Below are 25,347 nucleotides of genomic sequence, written 5' to 3'. Positions count from 1 at the left end.
ATTTGCAATTCGAAAATACAAATGAAAATAATAAATAAAAAAGAACGGCCGCATCCTTGAATGCTCTGATCCTCGACGTTTCCAGCTCGTCGCTTTTGATTTGTATCAAATATCGGAGGGAGAAGCAGCGCAAAATACAAAACTCAAAACTGTCTGAGGAGCTATTCAAACAACAATCAGAGCTGAAAGGTGCATTGCATTGCATGTGTGTGTGTGTGTGTGTGTGTGTGTGTGTGTACAGGGTATGCATTGTGTATACCCTGGATATAAATATACCATTGTGGAGTTCGCTAAATTGCACTCAATACTGCTGCCACTACTCCTGCTCCTGCTGCTGCTCCTGCTGCTGCTCCTGCTCCTGCTGCTGGCATAGAAGAAGTCAGAAGTCGATCAAGTGTGGCGGCTCATCCCAAACGTGGAGAATCGAATAGGGATTGCAAAGCTATGCCAAGGACTTAAGGAGCTGCCATATTCCTCGAGCTCTGCTACTGCTGCTGCTGCTGCTGCTGCTTCGTCTTCTTCTTCTCTATTTGTGTGCGTGTTTTGCTTTGTTGTTTGCAATGGTCTTGGAAAACATTCAAGTGGAAGTCCTTTGAGCGATTTGATTCCCTTTCGGCAGCAGTTGTCTCGCTCTCGCCCAGGTGCACCGACTCGCTCCCACCCACAGCCTCGATTGTTGCGCTCTGCATGCAAAATTTGTTTGCAGTTTTCCTGTCATTGTTGGCATTCTCGGCACTCTCGGCATTCACGGCATTCTCATCATTGTCCTGCGCCTCGTCCTCAGCCAAACTCCAAATGCGCTCTCGATGCCTGTTTGTTCCGTTTCGCTTTGTTGCCGAACCGTGTTCTGCTGTGTTGAGCTGTTTTTTGTTTCATTTTCTTTTCAATTGCTGCAATTTGCATGCGCACGCTTTCCTCCCTTTCCCTCCGTTTCCCATTTGCCATTTCCCATTGTTCGACAATCATCTAGCAAATTGTTTGGCTTATGTTTTTCTGTGTTTTGCCTCGGACGCCACCTAATGAACCCCGCACTGCATATGCACCTAGTACTACTCCCTCTCCCTCTCCCTCTCTCACTCTCTCACTCTCCTAGTCAACGTTTGATCCAGAACTCGAAATACACTTTTTCCACTGGCCCTCTTTTCACTATTCTCTATTCTCTATTCTCTATTCTCTTGCTTGTGTCCAGCCTGGCTTACCGCATCTCTCCTCGTTAAGCTCTCCAAGCACTCCTAATCTCTTATTGATTGTTCCATTTTCATGCGTTGCATCCGCCGATGGTATGATGTAGCCTCGATAAGGTCAGGCCAGATCCAGCGGGATCTCTGTTCTTAGCGCATTTCCTTCATCTCATTTAGGGAATTGCTCAACTTCGACTTATAGAGATTTGACTTTTCCGTCTCTATAGAGATCGAGAGCCGCTCAAGAGCTTTTCTTGCAATCGAGTTGTCAAGTCTGGACAAGTCCTGACATAATCGAGTGCTGACTTGCACTCTAACAAATATCCTTGATATCCTTTAACCATCTTACTTACAGTCGAGTTTTACATTCCCGTATATTCCAGCCGTATATACAGACTCTTTATCATTCCCATTAATCAATTTACCTTTCATTTAATTTACATATTTATTTATTTATTTATGTATAATTAGAGCTAACTTCAGTTTATGCATTGGCAGCTGGGGCCTTCGACTTGATTTTGTTATGACTATTTTAAGTTTCATTATTGCATTTGTTTTTGTTTTTATATACATTTATATATTTAATTTTAATTTTTGATTTTTTTTAAATCACTTCTGAAATGAAGCTAAATGGTCTCAGTACTCTCTCTTTAAGCACAATAAAATAAATTCCAATCCAGCTTATTAAGCATCCAAAGTGAGAAATCCAGTCTGAGGTCTTGCAGCTGTTCCAAGTTCCTAGCTCAATGAAGCTCTTTAAAGAAACCCATCTATGGTTCTACTTCTCTCTCATTCTTTGTCTCTCCTATTCTCATTTGGCGCTCAGTTACACTCCAAATACTAAATATGTTCCGTTTTCTAGTCAAACTAATCAAACCGAACATTAAAATAACGCAACATATTTTTTTTTTCGGTTCATGTATTCATTTTATTTAATTGTGTTAAAAATACTACCTTGATATATACCTCATAGAAAAGGTAATTTTTTCAATCTAAAATTTAGCATTTACAGTTTTTTATTTTCAATTATATTAATATAACATGTTTTACGTTTGAAGTTGTAAAAATAAAAAATAAAAAAAAAAGAATATTAATGTTACTCACTGTATATGTATATATAATATATATATGCATGTACATAATTATGACTATATGCAAACTGCTGCATAGGTTAAAGCGTGAAGCGGATAATTAACGATTTGCGTTTCCCTGATGATGAAACACATTTTAATCAGACTGTTGGAAATTCGCATACATTTTGAAGTATTCGAATTTCAGCAAACATATTTGAATATATAATTGTTAACATATTTTATTCTAATATATAATTGTTAAATATTTGAAGGAATGTCGTAGAAGTGCTTAAGATATGCTACTAAGTATGTCCCATTCCATCTTGGCAAGCTTAAGATCTAGCTGTGACTGTGTATTGAGGATAAACTGATGCGATAGGAGAAGATAAGTTGTAAATAAACAGTTAAATAAGTGTGACTTTAGTCCAGTTGACTTCAGCCAATTAGACTCACTCGTTCGTTAAGACAAACTTGACATTTATGCCATAGCAAGATGAACATAAGTAAAAATGTTGTGTATGCACATTATATATAGTAAGTATGAGCATTTATACAATAATATACAGATATGTTTATAGAAAAACGAAATGCAACTGAGCTCACGATATTGGCTAACCAAATGCAGTGATGGATGCAATGTTTTGAAACGAATGTGAATATTAAAATATAAATAGAAATACATGCACACATACCTATATATACATATATAATATATGCATGAAAATTAAATGTTCCTAATTTAGAGCTATTATCATACAATCTTGGGAAGGAAAGCTTTCTCAGAACTAAAGCAAAAAATGTAAACCCAACTAACTCATGAAAAAAAAAAAAAAAATAAATAAATAAATAAAAACTATATTTGTTTTTATTTCATCAATATGTATGTAATATGTAAATATATATATTTACTTATACATATGTAAGTATAAGCTCAATTTGTTGCCTATGCTGAGGCGCTTCGGAGGCTATTCAATGTCTTACATATGCACAGTTATATGCATACATATATACATATACACATACACATATACATACGCAAACATGTATATATGCCTAATACATACACACATATATTATGCATACTCTCACACACATCAGCAAATTACAATAAAATATAAAAAATACTAAATAAAATTAAAAAATAAATAAAACAGAAATTAACATGTTTGGCAGATTAAATCAACTTTATTAATTACAAGTAATTAAAGTTTAATTAAGAGAACAAACGCAGCAGAACTTTTAGCTGTTGTTGTTGTTTTTGTTGTTGTGAGGATTTCAAGGTTGTGTGTGTGTGTGTGTGTGTGTGTGTGTGTGTGTGTGTGTGTGTGTGTTGCATTGCATATGGAATGCAAATATTTGTTTGCCATTTAACTTATCGATGCGTTCGAATTTTTGTGCAACTCACAGAACAGCAACAACAACAACAACAGCCACAAAAGTCAGCATTAGAGCAACAAGAATATAAATAGCACAATGTAGTGCATTGCAGTAGTTGTTGTTGCCATTTTGTTTGTCTGTTTAATTAAAGCAATATGTGGCCTCGAGGAATGTTGGGTTAATTGACTCATCACTTATACGACAAACGAAGCACAAACAAACAGGCAAACACACACACACACACACACACTCAGAGACCGCTAGCTGGCTGTCCAAAATGGGGGAACAGCAGCAGCTGCGTCGCAGTTGGCGGCGACGCCAACGCTTACGCACATAGCGCTGGGCGTGACCCAAGCGAGTTTTGTCATTTGTGGAGTTTGTGCGCATCGGCGAGCTGAACGGTGCCAGCCAATAGCAGCTGTGGATGTCGTTGGCATACGCCCACACAAGACAAGGCTGAGTTGAATGCGAGCCACACATTCACACATTCGCACAACACACCACACATGCACAAGCAAAAACTGGTAACAATTTGGCGGCGCAAAATAGTGGTATTTCTTGCTAGTCGCGCAGCCAGCTTCAAGTGGGAACAACCGTGGTTGCATAGCCAACTTCAAGTGAGCGCAGGTAGCAGGCGCAGCCAACATAATGCTATTTCAAAATTTGAGCGCACACCGCGTTGCCAACTCATTGTCAGTCAATGTATCGATATATCGATATGTTATAAATAAAAAATATGATATTGGTGAACGGCATAGTATGGCTACACTGTTTGGCGGGAAATTTAACATGTGATTATTTACAACGAAAAGTTTCATACAAAAGTTACTGTACAATTCTTAATATAAGCTACAAGTATTAGTGAATGCATAAATTCACATCTTTTTACATATTTATATTTGAAATGTTATGCGTGAGGTGTAGGCAAAATGAACAGCCAGTCAACAGATTATGTTAGACATCGTTGAACAGCGCAGCTAACATAGCGGAGATCAGTTTAGCAGTAACAGCCAGCCAGCTAGCAGCACGTTTTGAGTAATAACATAATGGCAGCAGATCATTTGAGCAATAACAGCGAGTCAACTTAACATAAATAGTATTTTAGCATTAAACAGCAAAAACGCAACATCGGTAACGTCGCAACAAAAACAACAACAACGAAACGGTACATCAAATGTATAATGGGCAGTCAACAAGTTGTTTGCTGTTGTGCTCTTGTGCTCTTGCCGTGATTCCAACTGACCGACAACTTTGTTTCTGCTCGTTCAGTGCGAGAGACTATGTCAAGTGTGAAGTGTAGATACGTGCGTGCCTATTATTGTCTTTCAACTTTATATATTTTTGTTTTGTTTATGTTTTTGTTGTATTTTGTTTTCGTGATTTATTGAAGCAGTGCATCGAGTATTGTCGCCTAGCGGTCAACAGACAAATACGCATAATCGCAATCCAAATTCCATTCCGTTCGCGAACCGCGACTCATTTGGCTCACCAGAGGAACAGAGAGACGGCGGAACGAGAGCGGCGACCTGCTGGTCGTGATAAAAAGCGCTGCGCTAGTACTAGTATTCATGGGGCATGGAAATGAATCATTCCACTCGGCCCGTCTCGTTCCCGTACTAAAATAAAAAAAGACAAAACAAAACGTAAAAGAACAAGAGAGCGAGCACCAATCATAAATAAATAAAGTGTATGTGTCCCAAGCTCAGCGAAACGATAAGAGTAGTTGCAAATACAGCCCCGCGCCGGACCCGGACCCGCTGCCTTTCCCACTCCCGGATTCCCTATGTATCAATTGCTTCGCGTTGCAGTTGCCGTTGCAGTTGCGCGTAGGCTGCCGCAAAAGTGGCCAATGAGTGCAGTTCGTTTTTTTTAATGTGAGCGTGAGCGTGCCTCTCTGTGTAAGTGTGTGTGAGTGTCGTGCACAGGTTGAACAGTTTCGTGTTAAATGTGGGCCAGCGGCGACAACAACAAACAGCGACACAAATTTCGCATAATTGCATAGAAATTTACAGCTGTCCAGCGAAAAGCGAAAGGTAAAAGTTTGTTTTATTTTTGTTTTTTATTATAATATTATCTTTGGCTGCTATTGGGTTAATTTGCATAAATTGTTCACATACATACATACACATGCATGTGTGCGCGTGTACAAAAACATCTGAATGCGTGTCGAAGACAATAACAAAACAAAAACGAGAAAAAGAAGCAGCAGGCATTACAGTTGCGTCTCTCTCTTGTCTTCTCTCTCTCTCTCTCTCTCTCAATCTTTGGCTCTACTTCTGTCTGTTAACCTTTAGGCGGGCGCCTGCATGTTTGACAAACAATGCACGTCTTACGGACTGCATGTATGTGTGTGTGTGTGTGGTAGTATGCGGATTTTCTGTTGTGCTGCTTGGTAATCCATTATCTAACTCTTAACAGTTGCTTAACACCCGAAAACGCTGAGCGCAGCGCATTCCAGTCAGCAATGGTCTGACGGCGCTCTCACAGCCAGTTTCGTTTTACACTTCACACGCAGTTGCTGCATTCACATGCACACACACATACAAGCATATGAATACATATGCACGCACGCACACGTCTGTTATTGTTGACGTTTTATGTTGTTGCTGTAACATTATCATTTTAGCACAAATTGTTTCTGTGCCCAATAGCCTATACATAACTGCTTATCGGTCCAGTTCTGCAAAGTCGAAACAGAGATAATAACAGTGAGACATAGGAGTGTGTGAGCGAGCGAGCGAGCGACAGAGTGTGCTGGAACAAAATGTTAAACTTTAAACGGTGTCATCCGTAATCGCTAGCCCTTTCTCTGTCACTCCTACGATAACTTTCCAGCACAGTGTCCACCTGTTGCTGCAAAATGGGGCAGAACAGGCGCCGCTTTGGCCATGGGGCAAAATTCGCATTCTGCTTCTCGTTCTCGTTCTTGTTGTTGTTGCTGTTTTCTGTTGTAGTTGTGTACGCGGTTTTTTAACTTTTTTAATTGTTTGGCAATTTAAACAATTATAAACATATTAACTCTGATGCTGTTGTTGACGGCTGACACACATTCTATATCGTATAATACATATGTATTATAGAAGTATTGGTATGTATGTTATGTATTTGTATGTACATCTGAACATATTTGTGTGTTGCTCTGTCAAATTGTTTTGCCCTTTGGCAAGTGTCATCAAGAGTTGAGCTCGCAGTTTGATAATCGTTTATTGATATTGTTAATCATAACGGTATACAATATGTATGTATGTATGTTAGTGTCGGACTCTCTCTAAAGAATATCTATAAGCAGATATTAATTGGTTGCCTTTTGAGTGTTTGTCTATGTAATTATATTTTGACAAAATCAAAGCACACAAAGAAGAAAGTTTAACAGTGCTTACATACATACATGTGCATATGTAATCATGCATATGTATTCATGCATATGTATATGCTTACGTTTGTTCTCACTGTAAATTTCCATCATTCGCATTGGAATGCCTTTGTATCTTTTGCAATGCGAGATGGCTGCAAATCGAATCGAACCGCAGTTACAGGGTATTTATATGTATATAGACATGGAATGAACAAGTTGTCATTCTTTTAAGCTGCACACACAAGCGACTCGTTCAACTTTTCAACTTGTGCAAACAAAGCACATCCAGCTCCACAATTGCAGACAAAGACAACAAACAAGCAACAACAACAACATCAATCTGTACGGCTGACAAGCCCAAAAACCAGATGGGTCAGCATTCGCGCGACACGTTGCCTTCAAATGAACAGCGTATTGAAGCAAACACATACTCACACACACACACACACACACACACACACACATGCATACGTACATACATACATGTGTATGTGTTCATGTTTAACTGTCTATGTAGTTGCATATCAGCTTTGTTATTCTTTGTCAGCTAATCAAGCAACGCATGCGCCCCCTTGATCTTTTACTCTCCCAATCCCTCTCACTCTCGCTCTCTCTCTCTATGTGTCTCTCTTTCCCACTCGGTTGTTGATCATTCGTTCGCTCTCTGAAGTGCATTCAAATGCTATGTGCGCCGGCGCGTGTATAAATCAAATCAAAATCGTTAAATCTACGACAAAAATGTTGTTGGGCCACTTCACTGCATCGATAGGATCGATAGTAACAAGTATGTATCGAAAAGTGTTCAAATGTATCGATGGCAAGCATTAAGAAATCACTTTAATGACATGACCCAGTGAAGGGTTAATGTAGAAGGAATTGTTTAATTCAAAATATTAGGCAATTCTATATATTATGTAATATAGATGATTTTTGTGGTGCCTCCTTGCACAATTGAACTTAAAACTAATTCAAGCAGTCCAGCATTTATGACTTGTATTATTTTAAAGTATAAATCTAGAAATACATAAAACATGCAACATTATACTAATAATACAGTAATACAGTACAGCATCGTGGCAGTACAACAGTTCAATAATATCAGTATAGCACCATAGAAGTATATCAGCATATCAGACAAGGCAATAATATAACAGTAATGCAGTAAGACAGTAAGACAGTTTGAAAACAGTATTACACAGAACTGGATGGCTGTATAACAGCATAACTGTATGAGACTAGAACAGTATAACAAAAGAAATGACAATAACTGTCTCAAGTCTAATTACGGGGTATCATAAATGAAGTTGATATGCATGAATACTCAGAATGACATACGTATTTCAGTCTAGTGCTATCGCACATAGTATATACTGTACAGTGGAGCATCGTTAGTTCACGTCACGTTCGCACTCACATCCCATATACAGTTGCTCGGAATGCAACTTGAACTCCTGCGGCATCAGCGTTTTTATTCTTAGCCGGACATGCCGGCAGATAAACACGAATGGTATCAACACTCAGAACGGACTACTACGAAATTGTTTATTCATTTATGTATATGCTTGCCTTTGCATACATACATAACGTATGTACATATGTGTATGTATCTACATAATTGTAAGCCATGCGGATGATTCACAATTGGCAACAGCGATAGCACTATGCGATGATAACAACAACAAAGATCGCCACCAGCGAGAACAATCAAATGGAAGGGCAAATGATTCATCCGCCGCTGTCCCACTAGGCGCGTACATAGGCCGTCCTCAGAGGCAGAGTCTACTAAATTCCAGTCTAAGCGAACTAAGCACAGCGCACAGAGCGCAAAGCAGCTCCGACGAACTGTTCCCATTCGACGAACGTTTCGGAACATGCGGAACCACGCTCAATTAGTTCCCATACTAATAATCACGAAAATAATAATAAAGTTTTTATATGAAACTGCGAATTTCGCCAGAAGATGACTAAGGGGCCTTCCGAGTGCTTACATATACTATGTATATTATGTTCTCTTTGTGTCAATTAAACGCAAATTATTGGATGACAATCTCAATTGCAAAATGCATTGCACAGTAATTGTATTCAGGACTCTCCATAGTAAAATTATTAATCAAACTTGTATATATGTAGTTATATTTAAGTATATAATGATTCAGCTCACTTTGATCTAGTCGAAATACATATGTATATGTTTCATGTGTATCTCTATTATAATTATAATTATTATATGCGCTTTCTTGTAACTTAAACTGAAGAATATGCGCCGATAGTTCACACTCAACCTGTATCTATCGATTTAAAAATTTAGGTTTGATCTCCCATTCCTCAATATTTACTTTCAAGCTGCTACAAATGGGTGTTTTTTCTTCTTTTTAATGAGTTTTTCGCTTACACTTGTGCATTTGTGTAAATAATTGAAATTTCTCAGTCAATTTTGTTCAGCGTTACATGTACTATATTAGTAGTTGTTGATAATACAAATGTTCAACAGCTGATAAGTTACAGCAATCGACGGGTTGAGTCGAGTCTCCTTCTGTGCGCCTGGCTCAGCGTATGTCGCGCTGATAACAATGCTCTGATTGTACAGCTTGCGCTTACAATCTTTCATCTGACTCGAGGGCACTGGGTAAATGTTATAAGCAATATGTTGAGAGAAAAGAGAAACGATATATCCAAAATTATAGGGTACTGAGCAACGTCTCAACGTCTCTCTAATATATTATAATGAAGTTGGATATATCTATAAAGATATGTACCTTGGTATATAAATGTAGTCATCAAAATAGTTGTACGAATGAGCACTACTCTTAGGCATGCATGTAAATAATCTCTATATGACTACAAATCTCTGAATCTTCTCAAGAGTCTAAAGCGTATAGAGAAAAAAGAGATTAAAGATGATATAACAGTATAGATGCCCATCTCGAACATTAACTGCTCTGTCGCACGACTACTTTCATGAAAACAGCTGCATATATATATGTACATGGATATATAGATTATCATTTACCTGGTATTTCGGGTGGAAACTGTGGCAAATACACATTTTCGCTAGGCAAACATCTCATAATCCAATATTTAATAGTCGTACGTCTATGTATACAAACCTTGGGGTCTAAAGCCACAAATTTCGATTATAAAGACAAACAGCCCGATGGGCGGGGTTGCTTGACTAACAATAAAAAGGAATTTTTTTTTTTAATAATTATATTCATGTGAATATAGATTGATTTTATATAATATAATGGGCGATTAGAGATTATATGATGATGAATTTGACATGCGCCCAATAACGGAAGAGATTTTCTATTTAGAGCAATATATTATATTATATATTATATTGATTAGAGCTCAGATCTCGACATCGTAATCGCAGTTGATCTAGCTCAGTTTTTTGTATGTTGAATTTACAAAAACAATTGGCTTATTTAAAAAAAAAAAACTTCCTATGTACAGAGCCCCCGTCTCTATGAATAGTCTGCATCGTTAAAGGGACGACAACTATAGATATGTATATAAATATATTCATTGATATAGGTATATCCTCAACACTTCAGCTCTATATATATATATATATCCCATATATATATATGTATATATATATATCCCAAGTGTGCCTTAGGAATCTCCCACTAAATCAACTTTTTACCAGACATGCGATAAGTGCAAGATAAGGAAATACTTCTGTAGCTACACTCGTTCCGCTTTTGTCTTTAGTCATTTACTCATATAATGTATATATATATGTATATGGATAAGTGTATATAGTTCTGGTATATCCAGAACACAGAGTAAACGATATACAATATTTTTAAATATATAATATTATATTATGTTTGTGTGAACTGAAGCGATGTCATGTGAACTTGAACCACTTTAGTATGAGTCTCTCATGTGTCCCGCCTTGTGCTGAATATTGGCTTTCGTCACATATGCAAGGAATTTGATATGACATTCGTCAGAGCTGCAGAATGTGCAATGAGGTATAGGGGAGAGCAGGCAATTGCTGCGAGTGCGCACTAATAATGATATATCACAATTGTCTGGAGAGACAAACTGGGGAATGGTTAATGAATTTAACGAGCTGCCATTCATGCCTTATTTGTGATTTATAATTGTCGCAATATCGTTCTCGTTGTTGCTGTTATCGCAAAACTGTAAGTGAAGCAGCACAGCTCCATGCGATACACAGTCTATATATACGATATATGTATGTATACAATGCTTATATACATTTGCAGAGCCATTGATTCATTGGATCGTAAACCAATTGCCCAAAGCAACTTTACGATTAATCATTCGGCGAACTTTATTCGATTGAGTGGGATGGCTAGATTGATAGAGATGGATATCTTGGAATGAGTTCATAGAAATTGTCGCCCACTCTGAAGATGTTCCGAGCGTTGTCAATCTATTCATCTTCAACTCTCCCTTCCAGGCAGATGCACGGCCATGTGCATCCACTTATATAACTTGTTGCACAGAGCAACAAGTTTATTAAACATTGTAAACAAAATCATTGAGCCAGATGCCCAGAGCAACTTCCATTTGAAGCCACTTAAGCAACAGCAACCGCAACAACAACAATCGCATTAGCTTTAGTCGTCCGGTCCCCGGTTCCCGGTTGACAGCTCCAGATAACAGCTCACAGAGCCGGAGATATCCAGAAATGAAATATATAGCAAATAGTTGATGGTGCTGATAAACTACGGCAATCGCCCTAATCTATATGAGTTTAGGCTGTGTGGACAAAGTGAATGATCCCTATAAAAATGTTGATACAAATTACAGAATTACAACCGGCTCGCTTCGCATTGAATTCCATAAGTTATTTGCACGCTGTAATGCCTGAACTGTTAAGCGAATGCTGTGAAGGAAGCGCTGTTAAGTTAACAGTAGTGCATTGAAATATTCGGATTCTTTTTTCTATTCCCATAAACGAATATCAAACCATCTGCATAATATACCATACAATATATATACATATACTCTAATATATATATATATATATATACACTATGCACCATCTGTGCTGCTTTGTTTTCGATTTATATCCATCTATCTATGCATATGTATGTCTTTGTATGTATGTGCATCTTAATGGCGATTCGCATTGGCTTTCTTTGTGAATTGGCCAAGTTAAAGTGTCATTAAAGACTCTTCATTTTTTTTGCACAAAGAAAGAGAGTGGGAGAGAGACAGACAGCGATCGAGCTGCACTGTGAGGGGATCGAGATGAAAGCGGAAAGTGAAAGCTAAATGGACAATTAATGATGCCTATCGCCTATCGACAGCGATTGCTGTGTTTCAAATTAGCCCATTCTGTATTGGCTGAGGGGAAACACGTGTCTATCATTTTTGTCGAATGTTGGTTTTCTTTCATTCGCTTCTGTCTCTATTCATCTCTATTGACCTGGCCATTTCACTTTGTTGGCATAGGGAACTAGATGATGCCCTCTAGTTAGCAATCAGTTGAGGTTCATATAGATATAAATGGACATTCTTGTACTCGATCCTGTTTTAGAGCTGTCCATTGATGGTAAAATTGAAACTATCTAATCTTTGTTGATCGATCGTCTTACTTGGTGAAGAGCTGAAATAACTCTTGGGAGTTAAATGATACATCAGTGTAGTAGAAAGTAATATTGCATAATTTCTTCATGATATATGTCTTATTGCTTAAATTTTATATTGATGAAAATAAATTGATAAAAATTGATTGACAAATTGATTTGAATACCACCAATCTCCGTTAAAGTAAAGAATTATTAAATTCAGAAAGTAGATTTTATTTAACTAGCTTTATCTTAGTATTTATAGGAAATGAATCAACTTAAATTCTTATATTTAAATTAAATACAAATAATCGATAGTATCAATTGTTATAATTATCGTTGGGATACCCCATCGAGCGGACCAATTGCTAATAGTTTTACAGTTGGAATATGTAACATATGCCTGTTCACACTTAAATTCATTCATGATTCAGTACAATAAGTATTTCCTGAGAGCAACATTCTGTTTGATATATCTAGACAAGATATATTTATAGATCAGCGCACTTTTACGAACTGACTCAGTAATTGATGCTGACTAAGAATATATACCTATGTCGTATATCTTCAGTCTGCATAAGATACGAAATTTCCATTTGAATCTGTATCTTTAGGCTCGTCTTCAGATAGATCAACTGGTCAACTATTATCTAATTTGATTTGATTTAGATCTGCTTCAGTAGATTTCATTTGTTCCTGTAATTAGAGACTCTTACTGAAGGTATTTTCAAATTGCTCTCACATGTATATAATCACTATATATGTATATATATTCTATATATAGCGATGTGTCTGTGCAATGTTCGATAAAGTGCACTTTCATTCCTTGGCATCCAGCTGATAATTGCGTATTTCGTTTGTTGTTTTTGCTGCTTTATTGGTCACTTTGTCAGATCTTCTAGTATGATAATTTCCACTTAAATATGCTAAACTTAAACTACTTAAGAGATAAACTGCGTACGAGCAGAGTGCGCCTACTTGCTCAACTCGAACTCGAGTCGCCGTCGCGCCAGCTCTAGCCTCAGCAGACGCCGCTGCTCCAGCTGCTGCAGCTGCTGTTGCACGAGCAGTCGATGCAGCAGCTCCACTTTCTCATAGCCCGTCGTCGTCGTCGCTGTCGCCGTCGTCTTCGTCTGGCACTGGGCGGCGCGTGGGCGACGCAGCTGCTCTGTGGTCTCGAGGGCCCTTGGCAGCGACTGCATCGTTGTCGTCATGGCAGCACAACTGAGAATCGTACAGAATAACTGGAAAAGCAGGCAGCTCAGCAGGGTCCACAAATTGCACTGACTAGCAACGTGTTGCATGCTACTGCACTGACTGGATTGTGTTGAATGCGCTCCTGCCACAAGCTAGAACACATTTTATACGCAACAGGTACGCAACTGGCTGAAACACCGTCCCTGCCTGTTGCCTAATCCCAGCCAATCGAGCCCTTAGCTCCATATGGCTCAAGGTCGGCACAGGCAAAACCCAAAAGGCAAAAGCCATAAAAACTTTGACTTTATTTCAAATACCCAAACTACCTTTACGAGTCTTTGAGGAATCCCATGACATTTGCAAGTTTTAGATGTTTCCCAAATAATTTATTTTATTCACAATAATAAATATTTATTGACAAAGTATTCGTATTAAATATTTATATTTATTTTATATATATTACTTATTTGTATATATTAATAAATATATTTAAAATGCATAATTTATATGCTGTCATATTATCAGCAATACTTTTGCCAATATGTATATAACAATGTATATATCTAAAATAAAGCAACGCACAATCCTAGCGACATATATAAAATTAGACAAACTTCCACCCATTGACAGCATCAACTAATAAACTAGCCAAGTCCCTAAAATGTTATAGCTCAGAGTTTTAACGAAAATAAATTTAAGGCTAAACAAATTTACCTAAGCAAAAATAAAAATAAATCTAACTTATATCTACCAGGGCAGTTCATTAACTACATATTGACAACGTCACTATCGCTAGAGAACTGTCGATTAGTATATATAGAGATAAGAGCTTTGTAATATACTTTATCATCTATCATATAGCCATAGAGTTACATGTGTACATAAGTATGTACATACATATGTATATGTATATGATATATCATTTAACTATAGCATGTATACACTTTTATATATGATAGATGATAAGGTGAATGACACAGTTCATATCTTTAGCTCTTACGGATATAGACAGAATTATAGAGTTGAGTAGTCATTGTATAGTTGACGTATCCCAATATCAGAATATCTGAATATCGAAAGCATCAAAATGAAATTAGGCAGAATGAAGCGTGGCTGACCTCATAAAGTATATATATATTCTTGATCAGGATGATGAGTTGAGTTAGCCATATTCGTCTGTCCGTCCGTGGGTATAAATATATATGTATATATAGATGTATTCTTGTATACCCTACGCTTATTTTGCTATTACCCATCCCATTTGATGAGTAATGGTAAAAATTGATTACGTAAACGTAAAAGCTTATGTAAATTAAATTTTATTGTATATATGTAGTATATATGCGATATTTGCTTTGCCTAAGTCCGTCTTTTGTATATATCAAAATTTATGCTTATGCGAAACTCTTTTCGCTCTTTGATCTGCTTTTAGTCCTTGGCCATGGAGAAGGCGGGCACGCAGACGCGTCCAGTGCCGGCGCCGCGTCGCCTCTACCCGGAGATTCGCGCCGCCAACTATGAGAATATTGAGATCAATGTGGGCAGCAATACGATTAATCGCAGCCCAGCGAACGGAAACAACATCAACAGCAACAACAACAACAACAACAACATTGGCATCTGTAGCAATAGCAATAGCAATAAGAAGAAGCTCAACATAAACGCAGAGAATCTGCACGGCGGCTGCGCGGAGAAGAAGCTGCCGGCCAGCGGGCAAAGTAAACTGATACTGCAGGAGCAGAACGTGGAGCAGCCGATCTATGGGCCGGATGCCAATGAGAATGTGCCTGCCGAGCCGTTGTATGCCACTCCCAGGCCGGCGCCCAGGCAGCGAGCGCGGGCTGAGCTGCTGCCAGCGGCTGAAGAGGAGGAGGAGGAGGAGAGGAAGGCGGCGGTGCAGGAGCAGCAGCGACCGGCAACAGCAGTGCCTTTGGTGACACGTGCAGCCCCACAGGTGCCATCGAAGCCGCTAAACATTGAGCTGGATCGCCGGAGGCCCGAGCGCTGCTCCATCTCCAGCGAGTTCTCCACGACGAGCGTCAGCGGTGCGAACGGTCAGCTGGAGAACGATTCCCGGTACACGTCCAGTGGGTCGCTGAACTGCAGCGAGAGCTCGCAGAGCGGCAAGTTCAAGTCGCCGTCACCCGGGTACGTAGACGAGGGCGAGCAGGTGGCTGAAGATCAAGAGCAAGATCATGGGCGTGATCTTGAGGGCGATTACGAAACGAACACGGAAACAGAAACAGAAACGGAGGCAGAGGCGGAGGCGGAGGCAGAACGTGCCGCCTCGTCCGATCAGTCGGAGCTCTCCGCCAGCTGTGACGATGACAAGTAAAATTTTATCTACAATTTTCCATTTGTTTTTTAACTCTTCTCTCTCCGAATCTCTGGTGCCTTTTTTTTTTTATCCTTTTTTGCTAACGGTATTTCCCAAATTGTTTTTTATTTGACTCGCACCCACCCTCTGTAACTCTAAGGTATACGAATTGTTTCATTTTGTTTGGCAACTAACTTAAAGTAGTGGTTCGGGTCCGGTAAGTAACCCCGTAGAAACGCTAACCGAATCATCCAATCGCCGTGCACCACAAATTTCCCCTAAAAGAAATGAAATACTGAAATACCTTGGTTATGGACTCAATCACAATTTGTGTACAGCTAGACATGGGTAGAAGATAGTTGAAAGCACTGTAAATTAATGACATCCATGGAATCCCAAAGATCTCTTACGATTTATTTATATCAATATAATAATATTCTATACAATCCTATACTATCTGTACATTTCTAAGATCATAGGTTGGATCTCTTTAAATACTGCCTAGTTTTGTATGATAACAGCTCTAAACACTGTAAATTGCCATACCTGACATAATTTGATTAACATAAAAACAATTATATGAATTAACATGCACTTTGACAAGAACTTTAGAAACTAAACCCGAATACATTTATCCTGAGTTTTTGTTTGATGTGTGTGTGATTGATTCTCGTTATTTCTCTAAGATATTATTGCAAATTGTTAATTTAACTTGCATTTCTAGTAGTCCTCCTTATTTTCCTGAGTCAGATGGGTTAGATTCGTATAATCGATGAATAAAATATATATCGTATATGCTCGTTTCATTTATTCAACAACAATCCCAAAACTCAACTGAAAAGTTCTTTAATATTTTTTTGACACGTGCCAAATATTTCTATCTAGTTCTAATAAACCAATCCCAACTGAACAAATGTATCTGTTAGGCTAAAATATTGCATACAGAAAAATCTCTAAAAATCGAAATTCTATTAGATTTGAAACACTATTAACGTCAGAGATTAAGAAAATGAGAACAAATATCAGAATATATTTATATATATGTAAATATCAGAAACGAGCACCTCTCAAAAATTGGTTTACACTCGATATATTATTTTACCGAAACGTTGGGAAATGCAATATGAATATTTGGAATTCTGGTATCCGGAATAAATTTCTTTGTTTGTAGAGCAGCAAAAATTGGAAACTTATTGTTTTAATTACGATCGATAGTAATAGTCGTGTTGCGATCTTGCTCCATTCTTGACCCTGGGTCATTGATCTGGCAAGTCAAATGCCTTAGCCTTACCACAGCTAGAGACAGGCGACAGCTGAAACTGTTTAAGGAATCTCAGCTCCAATTGCCCAAATCTGGCACGCTACACACACTTCACTATCTCTGTGTGTGTTTGTGTGTGTGTGTGTGTGCAGCTGATCTGCCTTAAGACTGGCTGGCTTGAGGCTCTATTGTACGCTCTATTTATAGCGTCCCCTGTGACTTTTGGAACTCGAACTTCCGCCGACGCATTAATCACACTCCTGTCGGGCGCATCCAGAAATAGACGCCCGCCGATTGCCATTTCAAGATCAATGACAAGAGATCTGTGGGCTCCGCTTCGCACGATCTAGTTCCGTTCTTCGCCCCGGCTAGTTGTGGAGTTTAGTTGGGGCTGAGCAGTTGGGCGCGAATGTTCGATAGCGAAGTGTAGCTGTTATCTGGGACTAACTGTTTATTTTCTTAGTTATCTTTCTACTAACCCCGAATGGACTCTGGGCGACTTTGATCTATTCAAATGAATAACGGAACGAATTAATCTGAATTTATCGCAGAAATTTGCTACGTTCGCTGGGCAACACGTCGAAGCTGCTCGGCGAGGCGATTGGCGAGCGGGTGGCCTTCAAGGCAAAGGGCGCCAAGAAGCGTCTGGACAAGAATCTGAAGAGCTCCACGGAGGCCATAAGCAGTCTCAGCGCCGACGCCAGCAGCCGGCTGAAGCACGCCGGCAAACGATTCGGCTCCAATTTCTCGCTGGGCAGGAGGGAGAAGACAACGGGAACGGCAACAGGAGCGGGAACGGGTGCCTTATCCGAACTGGAGCAACAAATGGAGCTAGACCGACGCTGCACCATGCCCAACACGGACGTCTTCAACACGATTCAGTTCAGCAGTCCGCTGCACCGCAATGCCGTCGGCGGTGCCCACACGGATCTCAGTGGCGCCGGCGGCGACGGCGTCGTCCGATATGAGAAGCAAACGTGTCCCGATGAGCAGGAGTACGAGGTGCCCAAGTCCAAGGCGAAACCCAAGATCAAGTCCAAGCCGCCCAGCTACGATGAGGCGCTGCGCTCTCGTCCCGCGCCCCATTTGCCGCTGGCCAAGAATCTGGCGCAGGAAGCCGCTCAGGTGGTGCAGTTGCGCAATCCCCAGCCGCAGCGGCAGTCCAGCAGCGGCGACTCCACGGGCGAGGAGCTGCCCATGCCGACCTTTCCTGCGCCGCGCCTCTCACAACAGTTGGACGCAGTGCAGCCGCCGGCGCGCCATAAGCGCCGCAAGAACTACGAGAACATCCAGCTGCGTCGGCCCAATGTGGACTCGGCCGAGCTGCAGGAGCTCAACCGGGTAGCAGCCGTGGCCGAGCGCGAGGAATCGCTGCTCATCTCTGCCAACATCGCCGCCGAGGAGGCCCGTGCGCCCAAGCCCGAGCGCAGCGATTCCTGGCACTTCTACGGCGACGCAAACGACCCCGACCCTGACCCCAATCGCCACCCCGATGGGGAGCCAGAGCCAGAGCTGGAGACAGGCGCGGAGTGCGACTCCTGCTCTTCGCCAGAGCCGCTGTACGCCAACCATGAGGCCACCTACGGCAAGCTCTGCGAAATGGGCACCAGCAGCACCAGCCGCAGCAAGCTGCTGACGCCCCAGGTGGAGCTGGCCTGCATCAGCGAGGACGGGGAGCTGGACAGCAACGATGGCGCCGTTGGGGGCTGGTCGTCGCCACCGCCACAGCCGCCGCCGCTGGAGCTGATCGAGGAGTTCGATCCGCTGATGAGCAAGTGCTCGACCCTGGCCCGCTCCAACAAGAGCAACGAGCTGCTGCTGCTCGAGCACCTGCTCGAGGAGGACACCTACGGCACCATCAAGCGCGAGCAGGACGATGTGAGCATGTGCACCTCCGAGGAGGATGGCCGCAACGAGGCCCCTGCCGCCAATGGCAATGGCAGTGGAGGACCCACGACATCAGCTGCCGCTGCTGCGGCTGCAACTGCGACAGCAGCACGCAATCAGCCGCAGATTGTGCACCAGAATGCGCAGCTGCTGAGCGACAGCATGGAGAACATGCTGGATGACGCGGACGCACTGGACGTCTCGGAGCTGCGCGCCCGGCCCTACCTCAGTCGCGTGGAGGAGAAGCCAGCGGCCAACCAGGCAACTGTGGACCTGGCAGTGCCGTCGCGCAATCGCACCAATTGGTTCGTGGGCGACAAGGCCCAGGCCCCGGCGCAGGCGCATATCGAGGGCGACAGTCCGCCAACCTACTTGGAGGCCATTGGGGGCGACGGCCAGCCCGTGGCCAGCGCGGCGGCAAGCGGCAGCAGCTCGGAGTCGCGAAACACGTTCGGCTCACGGTTCCGGCAGACGATGAACGCCTTCTCCAATGTGAAGCTACGCGTGGACGCCATGAAGCGGCGGGCCAGCTTCAAGGCCGCCGCCCAGCGGCAGTCGGATGTGAAGGTGGCGCTGCAGATGGTGCCCAGGCCGAGCCTGTCGCCGCTGCTGGTGCGCTACGAGGGGCCCCTGGTGCGATTCCCGTCGGGCGTCGTCGAGGACATACTGAAGGAGATGCAGAACCGCAAGGCCATATTGCGGGATCGACAGTTCCAGACGTACCTCGACCAGGAGATGAAGACGCCCAAGGAGCTCATTCCCCTGGAGACCATCACGACGATACAGTGCGTCAGCAATAGCCGCGTCACCGACAGCGCGACGCACTTCTACTGCTTCGAGCTGACCACGTCGCAGCCAAAGAACGGTGCCAGTGGCGTCGATGGCATGTCCTCCAATCCCAATCTCCTGATGACGAGCAACAACTGCGGCAACGTGAAGCAGCTGCGCGTCGCCCATCTCTACGGCGTTGGCAAAGAGTCCGAGCGCGGCGTCTGGATGCAAAAGATACTCGAGAGCCTCACGAACATTGTGCCCGTGAAATACACCTGCCACTACTATCGCGCCGGCTGGTGCTACTTAAAGGTAAGTCCCCCACTCCCCCACATCCCATCTCGAAACCCGTGCAGCTAATCGAATTACTTGACTTTGCAGAATTCCATCACCTCCGAGTGGAGCGGCACCTGGCTGGTGCTGCGCAAGAGCCAGCGTCGCCTCATCTTTGTCAGCGAGTCCAATGGGAATGTAGAGAAAATGGACCTGAGAAAGGCGCGCTGCATAGGTGAGATCAATTAAATACCCGAGAGTTTAGTTCAGTTGGGCTTACTGCATATGAGACTGCCGTTACCAGGAACTGTAAAATATGGAGAGGGTCGAGCAAACGTAATCACTCGATGTTCTTTTTAATGTCGAACAATTGTTCTGCTTGAGAAATTTGTTTAAATTTCATTCCAAATTATATCAAGTCGAGAATTCCAGCATTGAATACATAGGTTAGGGGGAGAAAGAGATTTAGGGTTTAGAAAATAAGGGAAGAGTTTATAGGACCACGACTAAATTTTTGTTTAAGCCCAGACCCATAGCGGAAGGCCTTGAGAGAGCTAATTAAGTCATTTCATCACTCATGCCATAACTTCTCGTATTCCTCATGCAAATTCACCTAATGGGCTTTCCGAGTCTGGCGCTTGTTGGCGTAAACTCCATAAAAGCAAGTCTGGTACGGTATATTCAGGTCATCTGATCGACCAAAAACGCGAGTTTAAGCAACCCGGAAATGCTGCCTTCATTTTTCACTCCGCACTCTGCGGAATAAATATTTCCCTTAAGGTACATAATTACTTTTGCCCCACCCTGTAAATGTGTGGAAAGTTCAGGAAAGAACTTACTGACAATATATCAGACATGTAATCTACGGAATTTATCCCACACAGATATTATCCTAGAGCTGTCAGCTTCAGATGACTTCGACTTGTCCACTCGAGGCTAATAGAACTTTATTTCATGTGTCTTACAAAAGTAACTGTTTAAATCACCAAATCTGGCGTTAGAGTTACAATTTTGGAGTCGCCAACGATCGTGCTAATGGTATAACCATATTGATAAGATTTCGTTGTAGTTTGTTATGTTATAAATGCCCTACCTAGTCGATAATGTTGGAAAAGAAGAAAACAAAACAAAACGAAAATATGATTGATTTGACAAATATTAGATACAGCTCGCCGAGATAATAGATACATAGAAAGAAACTCACGTCCATTGTCTTATCAATAGTTTATTTGCTAGCGGCAGCCGGAATGAGTCAAGAACCGAGCATCGATTAAAGAGGCGACGCCTTCGCCCTCTCACTTCAATTCGATATTCACCTCTTGCTCTTGTCGTTTACAGTTCTGAAAGAGAACGACGAGTCGATTGACAATCTGCACGTGGAGAGCGGGCCAATCCTGATGATCGACTGTCCGCCGTACGCTGTCTACATGATAATGAGCTCGGCGCGCGAGACTAAGATCTGGCGACACATCATCCGGGAGGTGGCGCACAATAACGGCTTCTCCCTGGGCGATCAGCAGCTGACGCGCTACGATGTGCCCGTGATTGTGGACAAGTGCATTAACTTCGTGTACATCCATGGCTCCATGTCGGAGGGCATTTACCGGAAGTCGGGCTCCGAGAACTCCATGCACAAGCTGATGAGCGCCTTCCGTGCGGACGCCTTCAACGTGGAGATCACACGGAACGAGTACAACGAGCACGACGTGGCCAACGTGCTGAAGCGCTTCATGCGCGATCTGCCGGAACGGCTGCTGGGCAAGCTGACGGACAGCTTCGTGTTTGTCACCGAGCTGGCCGTGGCCAGCGAGAAGATACCCATCTACAAGGAGCTGCTCAGCCGGCTCAGTACCATCGAGCACGAGACGCTGCGGCGCATTGTCGGCCATTTAGTGTTCATCAGCTCGCAGCAGAGCAAGAACAAGATGAGCGTACAGAATCTTACCATGATATGGGGCCCCACGCTGCTGGCCAAGAAGGTAAGGCCACAGATCCGCTTCCACTTTGCCATGTCATGCCTAAAATGTTGCCTCTTTCTCCACAGAGCGACGAGCTTATCTACTCCCAGAAGGAGGCCGATGTGCTCAGCGATCTGATTCTCCTCTACAAGAATCTATTTCCCTGCGGTGCGGAGGAAATGGTAATAAACTATGCAACGTTTGGTGCTTTTAAATTGTGATTAATTTTGTATTCTGAATATGACCACATATTGTACTTGTGACTAGCCGTCACATTAATGGATATATATTTGAGTATATAAACCGCAACGACAATGATTAAGAGAGCTCTAATCGTTGCTGGTCGATTGTTATATATCCTGAGATTGAATTCTCTTTGAGATACCCCTCTAAACTAGAATGAAAACTTGCCTGTAGTTCGATCTGTATGAATCAGTAAGAATTTTGAACTAGTTGTTAAGGGTATATACAGAATTTAAATCCTCATTCTTATTTAAAACTTCATCCAGTCATCGATCTATCAGTAGATATTGTGATATTGTAAATCGAATTACCTTATTTTATATAGATAATTTTAAAATCTCATAGCTCTCTATCTGAATGAATAATTAAACATTTTTAACTAGTAGTATGTTGTATAGTCGGAATTTAAATTCTCATCCAAAATGTTCTTTCGTGAGTTCTGCAAAGCTGCCAGATATTTTTGAGAAGCATCTGCAATAGTCAATTGCTATCGATATCTCAGTGGTCAGGCAATATTATAATAGTTATATTGCAAACCGAAATCTCTTATATTCTCTAAAGGTCATCGGAGTACTGAATCAGTACTACTGATTGTCAATTAATTTTAAAATATCACAGCTTTCCTATCTGTATGAATAATTAAGAATTTTGAGCTGGTGATATGTTCTTTATACGGTATTTAAGTCCTCATCCTCATTTAAAACCTCATCCTCCTTATTCAGTTATCGATCAGTCAGTAGATATTATGTTAGTTATATTGTAAGTCGAATTCTCTCCAAAGATAATCCTAAGACTGATTGCCAATTAATATATTGATTCCGCATTCTTTGATGTTTCTCCCTTTTAGAAAAAGGAGCAAGCGATGCTAATGTGCCTGCAAAAATACTATGCTGCCGCCGAGACACTAAAGGATGCTGTAAAGCAGTCGGGCGACATCAAGATCTGGATAAGTCTCAATCCCAACCCGGACAATACCACAGAGGTGAGCATATATTTAGCTTCAAAATTGGCCCAAGACCTTACCAAGTCCATATTTCCGTTTGCAGGAGAAGACTCAGGTAAATGCCACAATTTCGCCCACAAAGACCGCCTATGAGCTGTGCCGCGAATACTCGGCCAAGATGGGCCTGCCCACGCATCAGCTGACGCTGTACGAGGTCATACTGAACGACAGCCTGGAACGGCCGCTGCACCATGACACCAAGGTGTTCGATGTCATCCTGAACTGGTCCTACTGGCCGGAGGAGGATCGCAAGCACAACTATCTGGTGGTGCGGCCCATCGAGATGCTGCGCGAGGTGCAGCGCGCTATCAAGAATTTGGCAACGGTGACGCCTGGCAAGGAGCTGCGCTTCGCTGACTACCGCACCAAAACCTTCAAGCCGCTGCAGTGCGAGCTGCGCGACGGCAAAATTGTTGTCTCCAAGAAGGACAAGAACGACAAGACGAGCATTGTCCGCGAGATCTTTCTGCATAGCTCCACGGCGTACTTGGGATGCGAGCGCAAGCGCGACTTTCCCTGGAGCTGGGCCATCACGTTCGTGGAGCGCACTCAAGCGCAAATTATGCGGTAAGTAACGGAGCTTATCCATTTGGCTGCCAAATTACTGCTCTCCCCCTCTCTCTCACACACTCTCGCTGTTTCTCTTTGGCAGTTCACGCGATGCACCGTACATTGGACACGTGTTGGCGGGCAGCGAATGGGTCGATCGCACCATCTGGTATTCGAGCATTTGGTACTGTCTATACGGCGACAACATATTGCCACCCGCAGAGATTATCATCAAGTGAAAGCTGAACAGCCAAGCATTCGCTTGATTGCCAACCCAATCTGCCTGCTTCAGCATTTAAATGATAGCCAATCATGAGTGCAATTTTCCACTTTCTCATTCGTGCGTCAACTATTTTGTATGGCATACTCTTGGCCGCCAATTAACTATTAGACAGTCCGAAAAGTATGCAATACGTATATATGTTTGCAGAGCTCATTTGAAATGGAATTTGCAAGCATGGCTGATATATATTTTTATTACACCAATTTTTTTTTTTTATAGTTTAAGTATAGCTTGCAATATCGCTTAGCTCGTAAGCGCGTTATTTTGTAGATACTTGGAATTTATTTTAGCTACATGCATAGATACTTGTATACATACATACATGTGCTATGTATGTATATTATGTGTAAACGTATTTCGTATTTCTACTCAAATTCGATTTTCTCACACGATCGTGATAGCAAATGTACTAAGAACTTGTCAAGAGATATTTGTCATTTGTGCAATGCGAAGAATAAAAGGGACCTAGCCTAGACTAAACTTAGATGGTTTAATGCGTGCATACATTACACCAAAACTCTTAAATACTTCGAATAGCCATTCTTCTTTTAATTACTACTATACAGAGATAGCCTGCTCTCAACTTAACTTCCTAATCAGATCTGTGTACTTATGAGTAATCTGCCAAAATCACGATACATTCAATTCGAAATTTTACAGCAATCACTTAAAGCCCATGCCATTTGTCTTCAATGTAGCTAGTTCTCTAAAGGGAAAGCTCTTTCATCTAAAGATCAACTAGCATTCCGCTTAGCTTTTCTCTGTTCTTATTGCCTTTCCTGAATACTTATATTAAATACTTACCAATTATAAATATATGTATTTATATGACTGTCGAACAACATTCTGATTGTACGCACTGTAACCATATTGAAAGTTCGAAAAAAATAATCATATGATACACAACAATTGTTTCATTGCCAATGCAATATGATATTATATGAAAATAAAATATAAATTTATTAAATACATTGCATGATTGAATTATTTAATTAAATGAAATAGTTGCTTACCCTTGAAATGAAAAAGTAGTTGAGAATAAGGCTCAGTCAGCAGAGAAGTTT

The 25,347-nt window shown here is 41.6% G+C and overlaps 1 protein-coding gene across 2 annotated transcripts; it reads left to right on the top strand.

Annotated features, from left to right (window-relative positions):
- Positions 1-4,656: 4,656 nt before the first annotated feature.
- Positions 4,657-25,254, top strand: RhoGAP15B (RhoGAP_ARAP and RA_ARAPs domain-containing protein RhoGAP15B). Of its 2 annotated transcripts, none has more exons than XM_018014102.2 (9): positions 4,657-5,664; positions 15,171-15,886; positions 17,868-20,286; positions 20,356-20,482; positions 21,586-22,226; positions 22,292-22,387; positions 23,296-23,430; positions 23,495-24,018; positions 24,104-25,254. In XM_018014102.2, the coding sequence occupies exons 2-9, from the start codon at positions 15,180-15,182 to the stop codon at positions 24,237-24,239; spliced, it is 4,785 nt and encodes a 1,594-aa protein (XP_017869591.1). In that variant the 5' UTR covers positions 4,657-5,664; positions 15,171-15,179; the 3' UTR covers positions 24,240-25,254. The 2 variants fall into 2 exon arrangements, with proteins under 2 accessions (XP_017869591.1, XP_017869589.1); XM_018014100.2 differs by having other exon boundaries at positions 15,171-16,069.
- The last annotated feature ends 93 nt before the right edge of the window (positions 25,255-25,347 follow it).

This window comes from Drosophila arizonae, chromosome X (genome assembly GCF_054131065.1).
Source record: "Drosophila arizonae isolate 15081-1271.41 chromosome X, UAZ_ARI_1.0, whole genome shotgun sequence".
NCBI lineage: Eukaryota > Metazoa > Arthropoda > Insecta > Diptera > Drosophilidae > Drosophila > Drosophila arizonae.
Note: the sequence above shows the minus strand (reverse complement) of the source record. Positions and strands in the feature narration are given on the sequence as shown.